Source organism: Crassostrea angulata, chromosome 1 (genome assembly GCF_025612915.1).
Source record: "Crassostrea angulata isolate pt1a10 chromosome 1, ASM2561291v2, whole genome shotgun sequence".
In the NCBI taxonomy this organism is placed as follows: domain Eukaryota; kingdom Metazoa; phylum Mollusca; class Bivalvia; order Ostreida; family Ostreidae; genus Magallana; species Magallana angulata.
Genome location: NC_069111.1, coordinates 44,756,773 through 44,775,454, shown reverse-complemented (window position 1 = coordinate 44,775,454; position 18,682 = coordinate 44,756,773). Strand labels below are relative to the sequence as shown.

Genomic DNA, 18,682 nt, shown 5'->3' with positions numbered 1-18,682 from the left:
CGTTTCCAACGGAAGACCTTGTACTGATTCTGATGGTAATTCTTCATTATTAGGGTCTTCCGTTGAAAACGGAAGACCCTAATAATGAAGAATTACCATCAGAATCTCTTGTTTTTCTTCGGTTTCTTTTTAGGGTCTTCCGTTTCCAACGAAAGACCCTCTTGTTATTCTATTGTTAGGGTCTTCCGTTTCCAACGGAAGACCCTCTTGTTATTCTATTGTTTCTTTTTATTAGGGTCTTCCGTTTTCAACGGAAGACCCTCTTGTTATTCTTTGGTTTCTTTTTATTATTATCATACTTTTTTTTTTTTTCTGACTCCTTCTCGGCTTTATAACTCAAAAAGTTTCGAACTGATTTTAATGAAACTTTCAGAGATCATGTGAAACTATTATCCCTCAAAGATGTTAAAGTTTTCTTGACAACGTCACTTCCGTTTTGACGTAACGTCATTTTTAAAAATTTTAAAAAGTCATTTTATCCGCGGCTTTTCTCAAAAACGTTTTAAGATAGAGACTTGAAATTTTCAATGGTTATGACTTGGTTAATTTACCTCTGTAATAAGGCTGAAAAAGAAAATCTGTCACTTCCGGTCGAAACCGGAAGTGAAACAAATTTTTCGAAAAAATAAATTTTCTGATCAAATCAAAAATGAATATGTGTTTTGTAGAACTTATTAAACTGAATCTAATACTGAAAACCGTTTTAAAATCGGACGATGCATTACAGAGATATCGGGGTTTAAAAATTGATTTTTCCGGAAATTTTGATTCCGCGTCCTTGGTTTAAAAAATAGCGTAACTTTCAGGGATTATGAAGCATCACCGTGCCCCAAAGATGTTACATTTTCAACTACAACGTCACGTCCGTTTTTACGTTACGTCAATTTTTAAATTTTAAAAAAGTGATTTTGCCCAGGGCGTTTATCAAAAACGCTTCAAGATAGAGACTTGGAATTTTCTGTGTTGAAGCATTGATCGTTTTTATTTGGACATAAGGCTTGAATTAGTTTCCGTCACTTGCGGTCCAAACCGGAAGTGTTTTTAAATTTTTGAATTTTTCGTTTCAATTTTAAATGTTTACGAGTTTTGTAGAGTTGGTTATGCTGAATACGAAACTGAAATCCGTTTGAAAATCGAACGATGCATTATAGAGATATCGGGGTTTAAAAATGGATTTTTCCGGAAATTTTGATTCCGCGTCCTTGGTTAAAAAAATAGCGTAATGTTCAAAGTAAAATTAACTCGTACCAAAAATAATTGTTAAGTCGTACTTGAACACATTCGGATTTTTTTGTTAAGTCGTTCTTGAAATCAGGAAGGTTTTTGTTAAGTCGTACTTTAAATCATTCAGATTTTGTTAAGTCGTACCAGGAATAATTCGATTTTTTTTTTAATTTTAGTTACTCTTGTCATTGGTTTAAGAGCTCTGCTTCTTACAGTAACTTCAAGCTTTACTTCCGACATTAACGGAAGACCCACTCGTTGCTTTGCAACGAGCTTTGCTCTAGTTGTTATTCTTCTTCTAGGCGTTTTTAAAACCTTAATAACTAATTTGTTTGTCATTCGATTTCATTTAAACTTTCATGGTATATTGTAAATAAAATTAAGTTTTGTAGAGCACAAAAAATTGAAATTGCATCTTTTGGTTTTGAGTTATTCTCCTTTTTCTAAAATTTTAGGGGCATTCGTTTCCAGACAAAGGTTCCGAAATGGTCTGTAGCAAATAATTTAAAGTTTAAAATCTTTAATATTGACATTTTGAATATTGTCCTCAGATTTTTGTATTATTATATCACTCGAATTATTAAATCGAAATATATGCTTAAAAAAAAGCTAAATTTTACTCATGTTTTAGCTTCGTCACTATTTGAAATATGTTTTGAAATATGTCTTAAATACATAATGATCAAACGTTGTGCAAAATGTTAAGGGCTTTCATTTGAGACCATATAAAAGTGACTGGCCCTATAAAAAACGGATCTAGGTACCTGAAAAGTCTTTGGTTTATAACTAAAAAACGGTAAATATTTCGATAATGCTGTCGCTGGAAAAGTTGTTCTTCATTATCTTATCAATCCAATTGTAATTTTTGTATTGTTTGGATATTGCATAATATGAGAGTTTAAAGCTTCACATGAAAACATGTATATCCGCCTTCATTTTGCAAATAGACAATAACTCCCTGAGCATAATAGTGTTTTAAAGTCGCAATCAATACTTTTCTTGTTTACATTGAAATCTACAAATTTATCAAAATACGTTAATAGTGCCATGTGCTTTTTTCTTAACTCGTTTGGAGATATGTCGTGTTCATTTAACACAAGAAGTAAAAACAAAACCATTGAGTATTTGATTACATTATAATTAGCATACAATTACTGAAACATTTTAGAACATAAGCTTTGTGTAATGTATTTACGTAACCCATTCCCCGCACTTGGTCGTGGAGAGTTATCACGTCTTCAATGATTAGTGTTTATTTTGAACAGACGCTTCGCACGCTTAGACTACATTTAGGTAGAAGCATGCGAAGTCCATGTGTGTCGCCGTCATACGTCAATAATTAAGCACTGTTACATTATATGAATTTTCCTCCTTTGTTTTATTAATCAAATCCTTAAAGATCTTTATATTTCAGTATTTTCACTTAGTTAATATTTTACATTTACCTGCGATGCTCCTACGTGCGACAACAGGCTTTAGCATGATCTTTGTTAATGCAGAAAATGTTAATTTCGATATTATTAAAATTATTGTACATGTATCTCTACTACTTTATTAAAATAATAGACTCGAATTTTGGGGCTTTAATACCGAGAAATCGGAACAGTGCTGTCTTTTGTTTTATATATTTAGGTCTTTCCACCTTTCAGGTGAAAGACCTTTTGTATTTCTTATGTTTTTTATTATTAGGTCTTTCCACCTTTCAGGTGAAAGACCTTTTGTATTTCTTATGTTTTTTATTTTTTTTCTTCTCTTTTTTTCCAGGGACAGCTTTTTTATTTCAAGAGATATTGAAACAATTTTTTCTTTATGTTATTGGCCATTAAAAGTTATGGTACCAAACGACCCTTTGCTCGATAACTCCCAGAACTTACAAAGTTATTGCCCTTGTGTACAAAAAGCGTGTTATCGCTACTCCTCTGAAACCATAAGAGATAGAAACTTGGAACTTTTACCAATGTCTTCAGTACACTTAGAGGGTTCTTCAATCTCTTCATACCGAATGGATCTGAGCCACCCTTTAAGTAGTTATTGCCCCTGAAAGTATTTACATATCTATAAAATCACTTCCAACTTTTTTATTATTTGTCATAGAAACTTCGGACCACTTGGGATGGAAGCGTGTATCTTGGCCGCACAAAATGACATAAAGGTCAAAGGTCAAGGTCATCTGAAAATCTGTTAATTAATGCGTTTTTAGATCTCTTTTGTTTAGGGTGGTAGAGAAAAACTTTTTCATGGATGTAATAGGACATCTTAAGACATTTTGAAATATATCCCCTTGGCTCCTTTTTTTAAATAGTTACAGAGTTATTGCCCCTTTTGACTAAAAAGCTTGTTATCGCTACTCCTCTGAAACCATAAGAGAAAGAAACTTGAAACTTTTACCAATGCCTTCAGTACACTTAGAGGGTTCTTCAGTCTATTCATACCGAAGGGATCTGAGCCCCCCTTCTAGTAGTTATTGCCCCTGAAAGTATTTACATATCTTTAAAATCACTTACAACTTTTTCATTATTTGTCATAGAAACTTCGGACCACTTGGGATAGAAGCGTCCATCTTGGCCGAACAAAATGACATAAAAGTCAAAGGTCAAGGTCACTTGGAAATTTCTTTATTGATGCGTTTTTGTATCGCTTTTGTTTAGGATGGAAGAGAAAAACTTTTTCATGGATGTAGTAGGACATCATAAGACATTTCAAAATATAACCCTTTGACCCTTACCATGTAACAATTATAGAGTTATTGCCCCTATTGTACAAAATGTTTGTTATCGCTACTCCTCATTAACCGTTAGAGATAGAGACTTGAAACTTTTACTAATGTATTCAGTATACTTAGACGCTTCTTCAATCTATTCATACCGACGGGGTCCAAAGTCCCTTTCTAGCAGTTATTGCCCCTGAAAGTTTCGAACATTCAATAAAAAATACAAATAACTTTAAATCAATAATCATAGATACATCGAACCACTTGGTATTGAAGCGACTACCTTGTCAGATGAAAATGACATAAAGGTCAAAGGTCAAGGTCAAGCAATAAAAAATTGCAAACTTAATCGTTTGACATTTTTTTTATGAAGTAACGCAGTAAAATTACTTTATTCTATTGAATCAATCTTATTTCAAACATAAAAAACAATGAGGTGGAAAGACCTCTAATTGTTCGAGAACAATTAGTCTACTAGTTAGGTCTTTCCACCTTTCAGGTGAAAGACCTATTGTATTTCTTATGTTTTTTATTATTCTTATTTTTTTTCTTCTCTTTTTTTCCAGGGACAGCTTTTTTATTTCAAGAGATATTGAAACATTTTTTTCTTTATGTTATTGGCCATTAAAAGTTATGGTACCAAATGACCCTTTGCTTGATAACTCCCAGAACTTACAAAGTTATTGACCTTGTGTACGAAAAGCTTGTTATCGCTACTCCTTTGAAACCATAAGAGATAGATACTTAAAACTTTTACCAATGTCTTCAGTACACTTAGAGGGTTCTTCAATCTACTAATTCCGAATGGATCCGAGACCCCCTTCTATCAGTTATTGCCCCTGAAAGTATTTGAATTTCCATAAAACCACTTCCAACTTTTTTATTATTTATCATAGAGACTTCGGACCTCTTGGGATGGAAGCGTCTACCTTGGCCGAACAAAATAACGTAAAGGTCAAAGGTCAAGGTCATTTAGAAATCTGTTTATTAATGAGTTTTTAGATCTCTTTTGTTAAGGGTGGTAGAGAAAAACTTGTTCATGGATGTATTAGGACATCTTAAGACATTTTATAATATAGCCCCTCGGCTCATACGTTTGAATAAACACAAAGTTATTGCCCCTATTGTACGAAATGTTTGTTATCGCTACTCCTCTGAAGCCATAAGAGATAGAGACTTGAAACTTTTAACAATGTCATCAGTACACAAAGACGGTTCTTCGGTCTATTCATACCGAAAAGATCTGAGGTCCACATCTAGAAGTTATTGCCCCTGAAAGTATTTACATTTCCATAAAATCACTTCAAACTTTTTTATTACTTATCATAGAGACTACGGACCACTTGGGATGGAAGCATCTACCTTGGCCAAACAAAATAACATAAAGGTCAAAGGTCAAGGTCATTTGAAAATCTCTTAATTAATGAGTTTTTGTATCTCTTTTGTTTAGGATGGTAGAGAAAAACTTTTTCATGGTCGAGTAGGACATCTTAAGACTTTTCAAAATATAACCCTTTGACCCTTACCATGTAACAATTATAGAGTTATTGCCCTTATTGTACAAAATGCTTGTTATTGCAACTCCCCATTAACCATTAGAGATAGAGACTTGAAACTTTTACTAATGTATTCAGTATACTTAGACTCTTCTCCAATTTATTCATACCGACAGGGTCCAAAGTCCTTTTCTAGCAGTTATTGCCCCTGAAGGTTTCGAACATTCAATAAAGAAACACAAAAAACTTTTGAATCAATAATCATAGATACATCGGACCATTTGGTATTGAAGCGTCTACCTTGTCAGATGAAAATGACATGAAGGTCAAAGGACAAGGTCAAGCATTAAAAAATTGCAAACTTAACCGTTTGACACTTTTTTTATGAAGTAACACATAAAAAATACGTTATTCTATTGAAGCAATCTTATTTCAAACATAAAAAACAATAAGGTGGAAAGACCTCTAATTGTTCGAGAACAATTAGTCTACTAGTTATTATTATTTTTCTTCTCTTTTTTTCCAGGGACAGCTTTTTTATTTCAAGAGATATTGAAACAATTTTTTCTTTATGTTTTTGGCAATTAAAAGTTATGGTACCAAATGACCCTTTGCTCGATAACTCCCAGAACTTACAAAGTTATTGCCCTTGTGTACGAAAAGCTTGTTATCGCTACTCCTCTGAAATCATAAGAGATAGAAACTTGGAACTTTTACCAATGTCTTCAGTACACTTAGAGGGTTCTTCAATCTATTCATAACGAAAGGATCTGAGCCCCCCTTCTAGTAGTTATTGCCCCTGAAAGTATTTACATTTCTATAAAATCACTTCCAACTTTTTTATTACTTATCATAGAGACTTCGGACCACTTGGGATGGAAACGTCTACCTTGGCCGAACAAAATGACATAAAGGTCAAAGGTCAAGGTCATTTGGAAATCTCTTAATTAATGAAATTTTGTATCTCCTTTGTTTAGGATGGTAGAGAAAAAGTTTTTCATGGATGTAGTAGGACATCTTAAGACATTTAAAAATATAACCCTTTAACCCTTACCTTTTAACAATTATAGAGTTATTGCCCCTATTGTACAAAATGCTTGTTATCGCTACTTATCATTAACCGTTAGAGATAGAGACATGAAACTTTTACTAATGTATTCAGTACACTTAGGTGCTTCTTCAATATATTCATACCAACAGGGTCCAAAGTCCCTTTCTAGCAGTTATTGCCCCTGAAAGTTTCGAACATTCAATAAAAACACAAATAACTTTTGAATCAATAATCATAGATACATCGGATCACTTGGTATTGAAGCGTCTACCTTGTCAGATGAGAATGACATAAAGGTCAAAGGTCAAGGTCGTCAAGCAATAAAAAATTGCAAACTTAATCGTTTGACACTTTTTTAAATGGAGTAACGCAGAAAAAAATAGTTAATTCTATTGAAGCAATCTTATTTCAAACATAAAAAAACAATGAGGTGGAAAGACCTCTAATTGTTCGAGAACAATTAGTCTACTAGTTTAAACAACATTGGTACTTGAAGATAACCAATCTGTTTGTATTTTTTCTCAATCAAGCTTCGCTAATTAATAATAAAAGAAAATTCCTTTAAAAATCCGGAAACCATCTGGATTTTTTTGGATTTTACAATCTTGCGCATTACATTCGCGCTAAATCACGGGAGTCTCTTTAGTTTATATTTCCACAATATCACATTTGCATAAATAAACTCAGAAACGAAATTACAAATACGTGTAAATTTGTCATATATTCTGTTCATCAACGGAAATACGGGAGATAGTTCCAACTCTTTCAATATTGCGTTTTAGATGAAAAATTCCGAGAGTTCCGAATGTCAACATGGTGTGTACATTAGAAGCGAGTAAAAACATTGGTGAAAAAGTGTTGAATTCTTCATGAATAAGAGTTAAATTTTTAGATGAAAGCCTCAAAATGGTTTGTTATGAACAATTTTAGCTGTTTTCAATGCAGCTTTATAAATTTTCTTGAAAATCGTTCAAAGCGATTCTGCAATTTTCTGCAACATTACGGGTATAGCATCGTCGGATACCCATGGGTGATCGCGTCTGTTAAGTAAAAGACGCGATCATTCGTGGGTATCCGACGATGCGGGTATATGGGAGGCATTTTAACTGTGGTGAAAGCCTGCCCCGAGATACAGTTAGACTATACTAACTAAGCAGAGTGTAGTGAAATTAATAGCATTATTCAGAGACATATATTAACAAGTGTATATATGCGTCCCTGCATTATTGTAGGCTTAAAGCTTAGTTTATATGTAAATGTCACCAATACGGTGTGTCGATGTATCTTTTTTGTAAATGCCCGATATCATATGCAATTTGTCAACCCGTGCACGCACGGGTCAAAGTCTAGTTAGGGTTTTCCGTTTTTCAACGGAAAACCCTTCTGTTATTCTACTGTTTCTTCTTCTTATTTTTTTTTCCCGCAAATTTTGTGCACGAGATTTCTCGAACATTTTTTGTCTGATTGCTATGAAACTTTCAGGGTATGTAGATGATATTAACATCTCTAGACGTTTTTTTCAAATTTTTAAATATCACTTCCGGTTATGAGTTATTGCCCTTTAATTGAAAATTGGGGGGTCTTTTGTCCAGAGTTGATCTCGGGAAATACAGATGATAGATGCATGAAATTTGGCGAAATTGTCGGTAACATTTTATAGTTTTGCTGGCATGAAAATTTTGGTAATTTCTTTGTTAGTTTTTGAGCTATTTGTCGCCAAAGTTTAAGATTTTTTCGGGGCTGAAATTTTGTTGCTTTTTGTATTATAACCTTTAAACTAAAAATATTTTGTTAATACATATAGAACAAAAGTTGTTTAGAATAACGTGAGCTTTCATTTAAAATTAAGAAAAAAGGGCTGGCCCCTATAATTAGGGGTCAGCAGCTCATACACGTATTTTTCTGATAGCAAAAATCGTTATCATTTTATGAAAAAAAATGAATTCAGTTATTGTTAATATATTAAATAATGTCATTTGGTATCAAATTAAACAAGTTCTGTGCTATATTTTTTTTCAAATTTCATAAAACAAATATGTGAGAATCGTACATGAACGAGTTAATATGTCTACATAGACACACAAGCGAACAAATGCCACATTAAGGCCCAGGCATTTACTGCATTACGTTGTGTTGCGTCTTAGATAAATTGTTGTGATTCAATTTCATTTTTTTCATCTATATCATTTATGAATTCAATGAACACACATTATTTAAACGTTCTATGTGCAACTATTTGTCGGGGCGCCCCTGTTTGTAACCCCCGCGCGCGCGCCGAATGTAAACAGTAACGAACGGCATTGTAGAAAATGAGAGAGCCGTAATGCAGAAGAGAAGTTGTGTATTCTTTCGGTGTACACATGCATTTTCAATTTGCTGTGAAACATATGAACATGCACAGGGAACAGTACTACATATTTGTTTAAGGAGGATATTTTTCTCGTGTGAATCGTTTACGAGGAAATTCTGACAGCCACACTTCTGTCGACGATCAGCCGTTGATAAGCTACGAGTAATAAAGGAGAAAAGATGGACATTAAAGTGTGTGATTTATGTGGATGTTACTGAAGAAGGTGAGGCTTTTACTCCTTTTAAAGTTTCTTGTTAACTGGTTAAAATTTAGTATATAGTATAGATGTACATGTAAGTACGTGCACACTGTTAGATGTTTTTGTTATGGTGTGGGTGTTTGTTTACTAACGTGTAATTTTTACATGTTTCATGGATGTTTAGACTCGCTCGAGGTTCATGGAAAGGGTAACTGAATTTATCTATTTAAAAAAATAACAGATTGTGAATTTTCAACTCAAAATTCAAAGCAGGGTCTAATTAGAAACATATAAATTCTTGTGCAGAAGACTCCAGATGTAGTCATGAATACCCTGTAGACATAACTTCAAGTAAATAAAATTGTATACTTCAGACTTCAGAGTTAAAACATAACTTTAATATCTTTATGATGCCGATCATTGTATCATTAAAGAGGTTTAGCAGACCAACGGGTACCCGGTACATGTACTTGTACATGTAGGTTACAAGTTAGAACTATGCCTACCATTCTACCAGTTGACATAATTTTTCTTGTTTAGCAGTTATGATGTGTACTTAAATTGTCCTTGTTAATGTTTTAAATGTAATTTTTTATTCTCTTTTTTTAATCTGACTACTGGCAGTACTGGCGTGCGAGCAGTTCTCGCCGAGGACCATTTCTCGCTGGTGCACTGTTACATCATATTTTCGTATATAATTTTATGTGTTGATAAAATGACGTAACAATGCACTGGTGAGAAATGGTACTCTGCGAGAACTGAGCGCACGCCACTATTGATTAATTACAGACAAAAACTGAAGGTTGCGAGTGTTATTTTTTATTGAACAACATTGTTTATAATAATTCTTCATATATATGTGACAATCAGACCGGTTTGAATACCAGTACCAGATAGCTCAGTTAGTAGAGCACCTGATTAGAGATTCAGGGGGCCCAGGTTCAAATCCCGGTTTGGTCCTTCATTATTTCTCCCATCCTGTTACAATATTGGTGTTGTGACCAACCCCTGGAACTAACAGGTTAACTCGATCCTGCCAGGGATGATCTTCGAGGGTGAAGATCATTTAAGGGGGAGGAATGTGACGGTCAGACTGGTTTGAATACCGGTGCCAGATACATGTAGCTCAGTTGGTAGAGCACTTGACTAGAGATTCAGAGGGCCAGGTTCGAATCCCAGTTTGTTCCGTCGTTATTTCTCCCATCTTTTACATAAACATGTATATCAGATATATGTCAGATGATTAAGGTCATCACATGTTTTGCAAGATGCAATAAGTGTTAAAGACTTTTACTTTACAACAGAATACATTTAAGTGAATATTTATGTTTCTTGTTATTATTTGGTGTGGTTTTCTTGACAGTGTCGCATAAACAATTTACCCGCTCCTAAAACACAAACTTTCTTTTTGTGGATTCAGCTTACCGCTGATTGGCTGCTGTTGCAGCAGACAAATAAGATATGCACGCACAAAACACAATGAACTTATCAGAGAATGAGTTGAGTTTATTTAAACTGTTGGAATTTGGGTATTTTTTTTTAAAAATGTATACTTGTGACAAAACATATATGTGGTACATACAGCTGTAGCTTTATGAAGAAAATTTTGGTTAGACCATATATACCTGTCATGCAAGTAAATGATATTTACAAAAAACTTGCAATTTATGGCGCATGAAATATACGCTAGTTTTATAAAGATTGACATACATGTAATGTACCACATTCTTTGAAAAATAATCTATTAAAAATTCTTCATTAAGTTTACTCATACCTGTTTTATGCTTATTACACGTAGTATTGTTTTTAAAACATGTAATTTATAAGAAAATAAACAAAAACCCTCGCTAAATTTATTTGCCAAAAAAAAAAACACAGTAGAATTGATAAAAAATGGTATACCAGAAGCTAATACCAGTACATGTACTTTGACGCTGTTCGATGGGTAATATTCGTTTGTAATTTACGAATTGAAATATTGACTGTTGCACTACAAGAACGGTAATAAACTCTCTCTCTCTCTCTCAAACTATCCCTCTTTCTCAATTTGATAAGTGTTTATACCTATGAAAATTTTTTAATATTATATTATGACTTGATATGCAAATTTTTTATCTTGTACTGCCGAAATGTTATGTCATGTATTGGGATATGTCATACTTATTACACTGCATGGTCAGTGTATTTTTTACAGAAATACTATGCATATGTTAATGTAAACACAGGTATTACTAGTACATGTATGTAAACACAGCTAATTATTTTTTTTTATTTATTTCAGCTCAAAACACTCTTGTTACCACATGGCTTTTACCGGTACCTGTTGATTCTTGTGGGTCAGCTCCTGAGATTAACCTGTTACCTCTATCCACATGCATATTCCTTGTGTTCTACAGACTATTTACCGGTAATTCAAATTAAATCCGATAATGCATGAACAATAATGGAACTTGAAGAAAGCATCATGCCATGTTGTGGTTTGTGTTTGATAAGAAATTATGAAAGCAAAATTAAGGCTGTTTAAAGAAATTCATAATTGCTGTGAAAATTTGTTTTTCAATAAAAGTATACAATTATGTTTCCTTTATTTTTTATTTCATAAAGATATTTAGATGTGTTTACATAATTGAACCCCCCCCCCCCCTCTATTTAATTGTCTGCATTAAGATTACATGTAGGATATGTAAATGTACATTTGACTTTGAAATAACATCTGCTATGATAATTACTTTTGAAATGAACAAGAAACAACCTATTTCTACCTTTCTAAGGTATATATGCAGAAAAAAGTAGAAAAACATGTCAAATTTGAACATTTTTCATTGAAATCAACTCTGTCTCCAGCTACCTGGGTGTGTTTGAACTTAATTCTAATTTAAGGCAGATGTCTAACTTGTAGGTTGTAACTTACTGTTTTAGCATGGTTAGAAGAAGACTAGAAATCAGAATAGATTAGATATTCACTAAATATGATTGTTAGCTTACTTTTTTCATGAAAACAAGAAATCACAAGCAGGACAGCTGTCTATTTGTTAATTAAAATGGTACAAATCATACAATAAACAAATAAAGATCAAATTTTAGAATCATTGATGATTGTTTTCAAATATGTGTGAGAAATGACTCAAGGAAACTGCCACACGTTTCATAAAATTAGGTAAAACATTTCAAACCATGACTTTTTATGAAAATCAAAAGATTGGGGGGTGGGGGGTATACATGTAAGGGTATTTCTAAGTGATGTGAAGCTTTTATCATGATTATATCATGTTGGCATATGTTGTATTGAATAAGGTTTCTTTTTAAAGGTGGTTGAACAAAAGTTGACCTCTAAAAGGTCAGGTAAAGATGTTTTACTATGGAGAACCCTGTAAATCTGTGTTTACTAAAGGAAATTGGAAATGGTGGGTTCACTTAAATGGCCATATTTTTATTAAACCTCAATGGAATTGGCAATATGAGGTATCCTTTTTCTCAGAATTGCATTAGCTTTCTTATTCTAAGACAAACCGTCTTTTCATAAAAATGTTAGTGTACTAAGTTAAAGATACAAGGAACAGTTTCGGACAAAGTACCGTCAATATTTTTGTAAAATTGAGAGTGACTGTACTTGAAGGTTTATCATTGTTGCGTAGATTCATGAAATGAATTTTAATGATTATCAATAGTTAAAGGGATGTCTCTTGTTGGAATTGGTAAGCAATATTAAGGCCCCTAATTTTAAGTACATGAGAAGCAGAAATAAATTGTGAAACTTGCGGCTATGACAGATATGTTGACTTTACAGTGAAATTGAAGGTTACAAACGGGAGGTTATATAACATGAAATGTAGGTGGATGGGATATTATATGCCTATTTTGTATTTACTGGGTATGAGGACAATAGCAAGTTTATTGTCCTCCAAGACAGCAACTATTTAATGAGGCAAAGACAAGGGAAATAGTTGCTGTGGAATGGGACAATAAACTTGCTATTGTACGAATAGTCAGTTAATTGGTATTTCATTATACAGAAGAAAACTTTATTTGTCAGCGATGCAGAATTTCTTGATGATAAACAAATTAGAGTTAAATCAAACTTTGTATTTAATGCGGCGATCTTATTAGGTCAGAGGTGTTCCGAGTTTAAGGTGATATGGGACACTTCCATGTTGTGACGTATTGTTTATCGAAATAAACAGTAAAAAAAAGTGTATTTATATAAGTACATGTAGTTTCTTTTCAAAAATGGTCACCTAACTCCTTAGCACAGTGGGTTAGAGGGTTTACTAGGAACCTGTAAGTCATGAGTTCGCATCCCGCTGGGGTTTTTTACAATTTTTACCTTTTCAAATATTTTTAAAAGCTATTTTTTGGTTAAATATTGTAAAATTTATAAATTCTAAACCGGTGAAAAGTTTTCAATTATATAGTACTTTAATCCACATTAATATCGACAGAAGTCCCATACCACCTTAAAAAGGAGGGAAATTAAATTCTGCTGATGAATGGTTTTGATGACTATTCACTATGGGCAGATAGCATGGATACTATTTTAAATTAGATAAAAAGGCATGTTTATGCGGGCGCCTTCTAGTGATCAATTTGTCCGTCTGTCCATCCGAGATGGCTTGACAGGAGCATTGCTTCTCTCCCCTTGGCCCAATCTGGCTCATACCTCATCCACAGGGTTCATTTGGTTGAAGGATGTGCAGTGACCTTGAACCATGTTTTTAGGTATAAGGTTAAGGTTATAGCAGAATTATATATATATAATCCTTGTCTGGGGCATATCTTTTTTCCCTTTGGTCCAATCTGGCTAATACTCACAGAGTGTCTCTATGGTTAAACGATGTGCAGTGACCTTGCATGAAATTTCTAGGTAACGGGTGAAGATCATATCGGATCATGCAAAAATCCTTTTTTGAGAGCATATATAATTTCTACTAACCCCTATTTGGCTCAGACTTCACATAAGCAGAGCTTTTGAGTAAAGGGTGAAAGGGTGTGTAGTGACCTTGAACCTATTTTCAGTGAAAAGAAACTGTGAAGGTCATACCAGAATTATATTTTTAAAAATCCTTGTCCGGAGTATATCTTCTCTCCCTTTGCTCCATTCAGCCTCATACTTCACCCACATGATGCCTTTGTTCAAAATATATGCAATGACCTCGAATGATATTTGTAGATGAAGAGTCAAGGTCATATCAGATCACACAAAAATCCATATTTTAAGAGCATAGATATCCTCTCCTTTTAGCCCCTATTTGGCTAATATTTTACCTTTACAGAGTTTATTGGTTAATGGCGTGCAGTGACCTTGAACCAAGTCTGTCAATGTGAAGGTCATAGCAGATCTTTTTAAAATTAGTTTTAAATAGTAGATTATTTTCCAAATATGCTTAATCTTGGTCAGATTGAACAAAAATGCATGTATGCTAGGGGGAATGAAATTGAATTAAAAGTTCTATGCCGGCTGGAAAAATTTCAAGTTATAGGTCAAGGTCAAAGCAGAATTCTCTGAAATAACATAAGCGGGGCCCTTTGAAATGTTCACCATTTCAATGTTGTCTGGTTCATAGTAATTTTACATAGAAAATATTCACAGAAGTACAGTAAAGTAAACTTTACATCGATAAGTTTCAGACAATTAATGACGCAACGAGCACACAGTACGAAAGGTCAAGCTTTTGAAAAGCAGTGAAGAGGAAAAGTTGCTCAGAATTATGTTTTAAACAAAATTGATTTTTTACATAAATTTTAATTTTGCATTCTGGGTTAAGAAAAAAGATGTTAGTTCAAGGTAAAGTAAACTTGTACCTAAAATGAAGTCAAATTTGTTAAGTCGTACTTAAACACGTTGTTTTTTTTTTGTTAAGTCGTTCTTGAAATGGTTAAGGGTTTTTGGTTAAGTCGTACTTAAAAACATTCGGATCATGTTAAGTTGTACCAAGAATCATTCGATTTTTTTTTCTTTTTGTACTTAGGTTTCTTTGTTACTAGATTAAGAACTCTGCTTCTTAGACGTACTTCTACCGTTGCTTTCGACATTAGCGGAAAACCCACTCGTTGCTTTGCAACGAGCTTTGCTCTAGTATAATTAATAATTAAATATGAATAAAGACTATCAAGCATACATGTATATATATTCTGTTACAATCGACCTACAGACCCCTGACTTTTGTGTTCACAATTACGTAACTCATTCTTCGAACATTGACCAAGGAGATCCATCGCGTGGGAACTGGCCATCTGCGGTCATCTAAATTACATAATCATAAACAATGCAAAACCCAATGATACAAACATGTACCGGTATTCATGTAACAAATCCCTACTCCTCTAAATCTGCACATTTTAGACATTTACGGACTGTAGTTTCTTGATATATATTTATGAGAAAACAGAAGAAAGCACAAAACAACGTGCGTCGAATTTCCTTTTAGTACATATAACCCCAAAAATCCGACTTGCCCGTTTGTCACATTTATTTCAATTAAAATGAAAATAAAAATCTTAACACCATGATCTTACGCATATTTATAAAAGTTTCTCCTGTTTTTTTCCCCCGAGAGAATTACTTTTGATCTGATAAAGAAGAAAAAACTGATATAAAAATAAGATAATTGTGTATTATTGTATCATCGAGAGAAGTAATATTCATTTCTGTAAATAAAGTTATTTAGTACCAAGTTACTTAGCGGTGTCCCTATGAAATAGCACTGTAGCAACCTCTAATGATACACCGTCCACTAATGATATAATGTTGCATTAGTGGTCAGGATGTGATCTGGTGTAAAATTTAGACGCCTACTTTTGCATAAATTACCCCGCTGATCTTTGATAGCTAATTATTATTTTGAATGTCAAAGTCTACTCGTATCATTAAAAAATTATATCAGCCCTATAGAAATGCAAGAGATGCCATCGGTTTTGACAAATTACCAAATATTAACACCACGCAACAATTTCAAGCTTGTACATAGTCTTCCAGAAATTTAGAAAGATTTAAATACAGAAGTTATCTTTAAAAAACAGTTACGTGTTTTTAGGCGGGTTCGATCTCTTTTAAAATACAATTCCTCTTTTGCAGCTATATGCATTCAGCTTAATTCTATTGTTAAATTAATTGCGATTCAATAAAACACCAAATTTATTATATCTGTTGCAATAAACAGGTTTCCCTAATATTTGACTTTATCAATAGTCTTTACTTCTTGTAATAATAAACAAAACACTTTTCAAAATTTAGCATACTTTTCTTCCCGGTTGCTATAAACTTGTTTACCAATTATAAAATTATGAAAGGCAACAATCGGAGCAAAATAATATATTGTCTGGTTTGAAGTTGTATGATAAAATCATATTGATTTGAAATAGATAAGGAGCAATGGCTAATAACGAAATTGAAATACAACACAGCAATAATAAACACGGACTGTTAAATCAAAGAATGCATAACTTACTTGTGACTTCCGGGGGTTGTACAGCAGGATTGTAAAACATCTTATGTGTTGAGTCTCCAACTACAGTGAAATCCCACAAGGAACCATAAGCCTTTACAGGCTTCTTTTTAAACTGTGGTAAAGGACTCCACATAACATCTATCCCGTCCCACACCGGATACGCCACAGCTGTGATGTGGATAATAATTGCCATCCCTCCAACGACAAGAGACGCTATTTTCAGTGCAGTAAATCCTGTTTTAGGACACCTCATTGTGATCAAATAAGAACATAGGAAAACATTTACTCCCAAATAAACTCAGACTGATAAAGACCATGCCTTATATACCTATTCAAATCAATAAATTTAAAGATGCCACCCATGGTAAACGTTTGTATTAATAGTAAAGGTGATTTTGTTCCGTTGTCAGTATTAACTACTATTATTATTCTGAATCCATTGAAGCAGACAAAGAAGCAATAATTGAATTGCCTCAGTTGCATTGATGGAATTTTTTTTTTTAATTTTCATGATCATTAAAAAAGCAAGAGTTGTTCATCGAACTTTTAAGTGGAATTGACCTTTACATATTATTTTTACATTTAAGACTTAAACTAAAGACGTCCGGTTATCGGTTTAGTTAATAAAATCGTTTACTTGCACATGCCATACATTGTAGCAATCATGATTAAATCGGAAAAATTAAAATAAATCGATAACGAAAACCTTTGTCCCCAAAAAAATTGCGGTCATGACGCCAGTCCATCGCATTTTATGTCCCCATGGGCATCGAGTCTCTCTATGTGCATTACTAAATATGCACAATTCCCATATCACTTTTGCTATATTTTTTTTTAACTTTGTATGAATGATGCGTCCCTTTTAATTTTCATCTCCCGAGTTGGCGGAGTTATGATTTTAAAAAAAATTAACAAGACACATTTTTATGATGCCTAGTCATTCAGTTTCCTAGTCCTTGATGCAGTTCTTCCAGTCAATTTTTACATGTTTTACATTTTGCTTTTAACTGTGCGTCTTTACAATAAAGGTCAATGTTTCACTTTCTAACTTAAAATACGTAAAAGATAATTGAAAGAGCATTGTTACAATATTTTTTCTTCAAAGTTTGCTTTTTACAATGCACAAGTTAGGTATATTAAATGATCAGCAAAATGTATCGTCAGTTGACAAGTTATAGATGAGTTTTAGAGCTCATAACGCTTCATTATGTAGATAGGGTTCTTGGCATGTTTATATTTAAATCTACGTACGGTGTTTGATTGTTTTATTTACATCTAGGATGCTGAGTAGAAATACATTATTTTTTAACCAGATTTGAAGTGCCATAGATTATCTTCATAATTAATGAAAACAATTAGAAAAGAAGCTTATATAAACAAAAGCAGTGTTCGAACTTTTTTTTCAAAACAGAGCTTGGCAACTGACGGTAAAATTTTAGATGACAATTCGAAATATCTTGGTTAAGCAATGCTAAGATAAGCATTGTAAGCATCAAAATTGAAAAAGTTAATTTTGACATTCGTGACCATGCCTGTTAAAGCGTCACAAAGTGTTAAATTAATGAGAACTATAAGAAAACGTTCAGTACAAACGTCACTGATTGCCGTGTTACACAGAAGGATCTCTAGCACCCGTTTCCTCTCTACCGAGGAATTAACGTGGATATTGATACAGATTTTTCATACGGATCACCCATCTTATCAACAATCTATCAAAACAGATCATCTCAAGACAAGATTGTTGACCAAATACATAGATCAGTCATGGCCTTTGTCGATACTTACAACTCTTTAAATACCTTTAAATACATAGGCATAGGAATGTCATGTCGTAAAATCTCCAGTCAGGATCGACAATGGTCGGATATATCCGGGATTGACCATGATATCGCGATCAGAGTTGTCGTCTGGCATTTGTACCTTTTATATTTACGATAAATGTGTTCATTTTATAAACCCACTCTTTTATATTTCTAAATTTATGTTTTTAATAAGATATCATAGTAATTTAATAGAGTCAAATCTCTCTGTTTGATTTCTTTTCACACTTGTTTGTCCAAATTTCCCTCTAAGATAAACTCGTAATATGCAGAGCAATAACTGAAGATGCTCTTGTCAATGAGTAAAATTACAATATTGTAATTCTAATAAACCAGAAGAGACAGTCTCTAAAAGATATTTACGTTGCTTAAATATTTTGATATTAA

At 33.2% G+C, this 18,682-nt stretch overlaps 1 protein-coding gene across 1 annotated transcript in view; it reads right to left on the bottom strand.

Moving 5' to 3' along the window:
* The window catches only part of LOC128163968 (uncharacterized), a 51,913-nt gene extending 35,153 nt beyond the window's left edge, over nt 1-16,760 (bottom strand). The window contains exon 1 of the mRNA XM_052827673.1: nt 16,476-16,760. Coding sequence (XP_052683633.1) covers nt 16,476-16,728 — 253 coding nt within the window. The 5' untranslated portion in view covers nt 16,729-16,760. The remainder of the gene's footprint in view (nt 1-16,475) is intronic.
* Between the last annotated feature and the right edge of the window lie 1,922 nt (nt 16,761-18,682).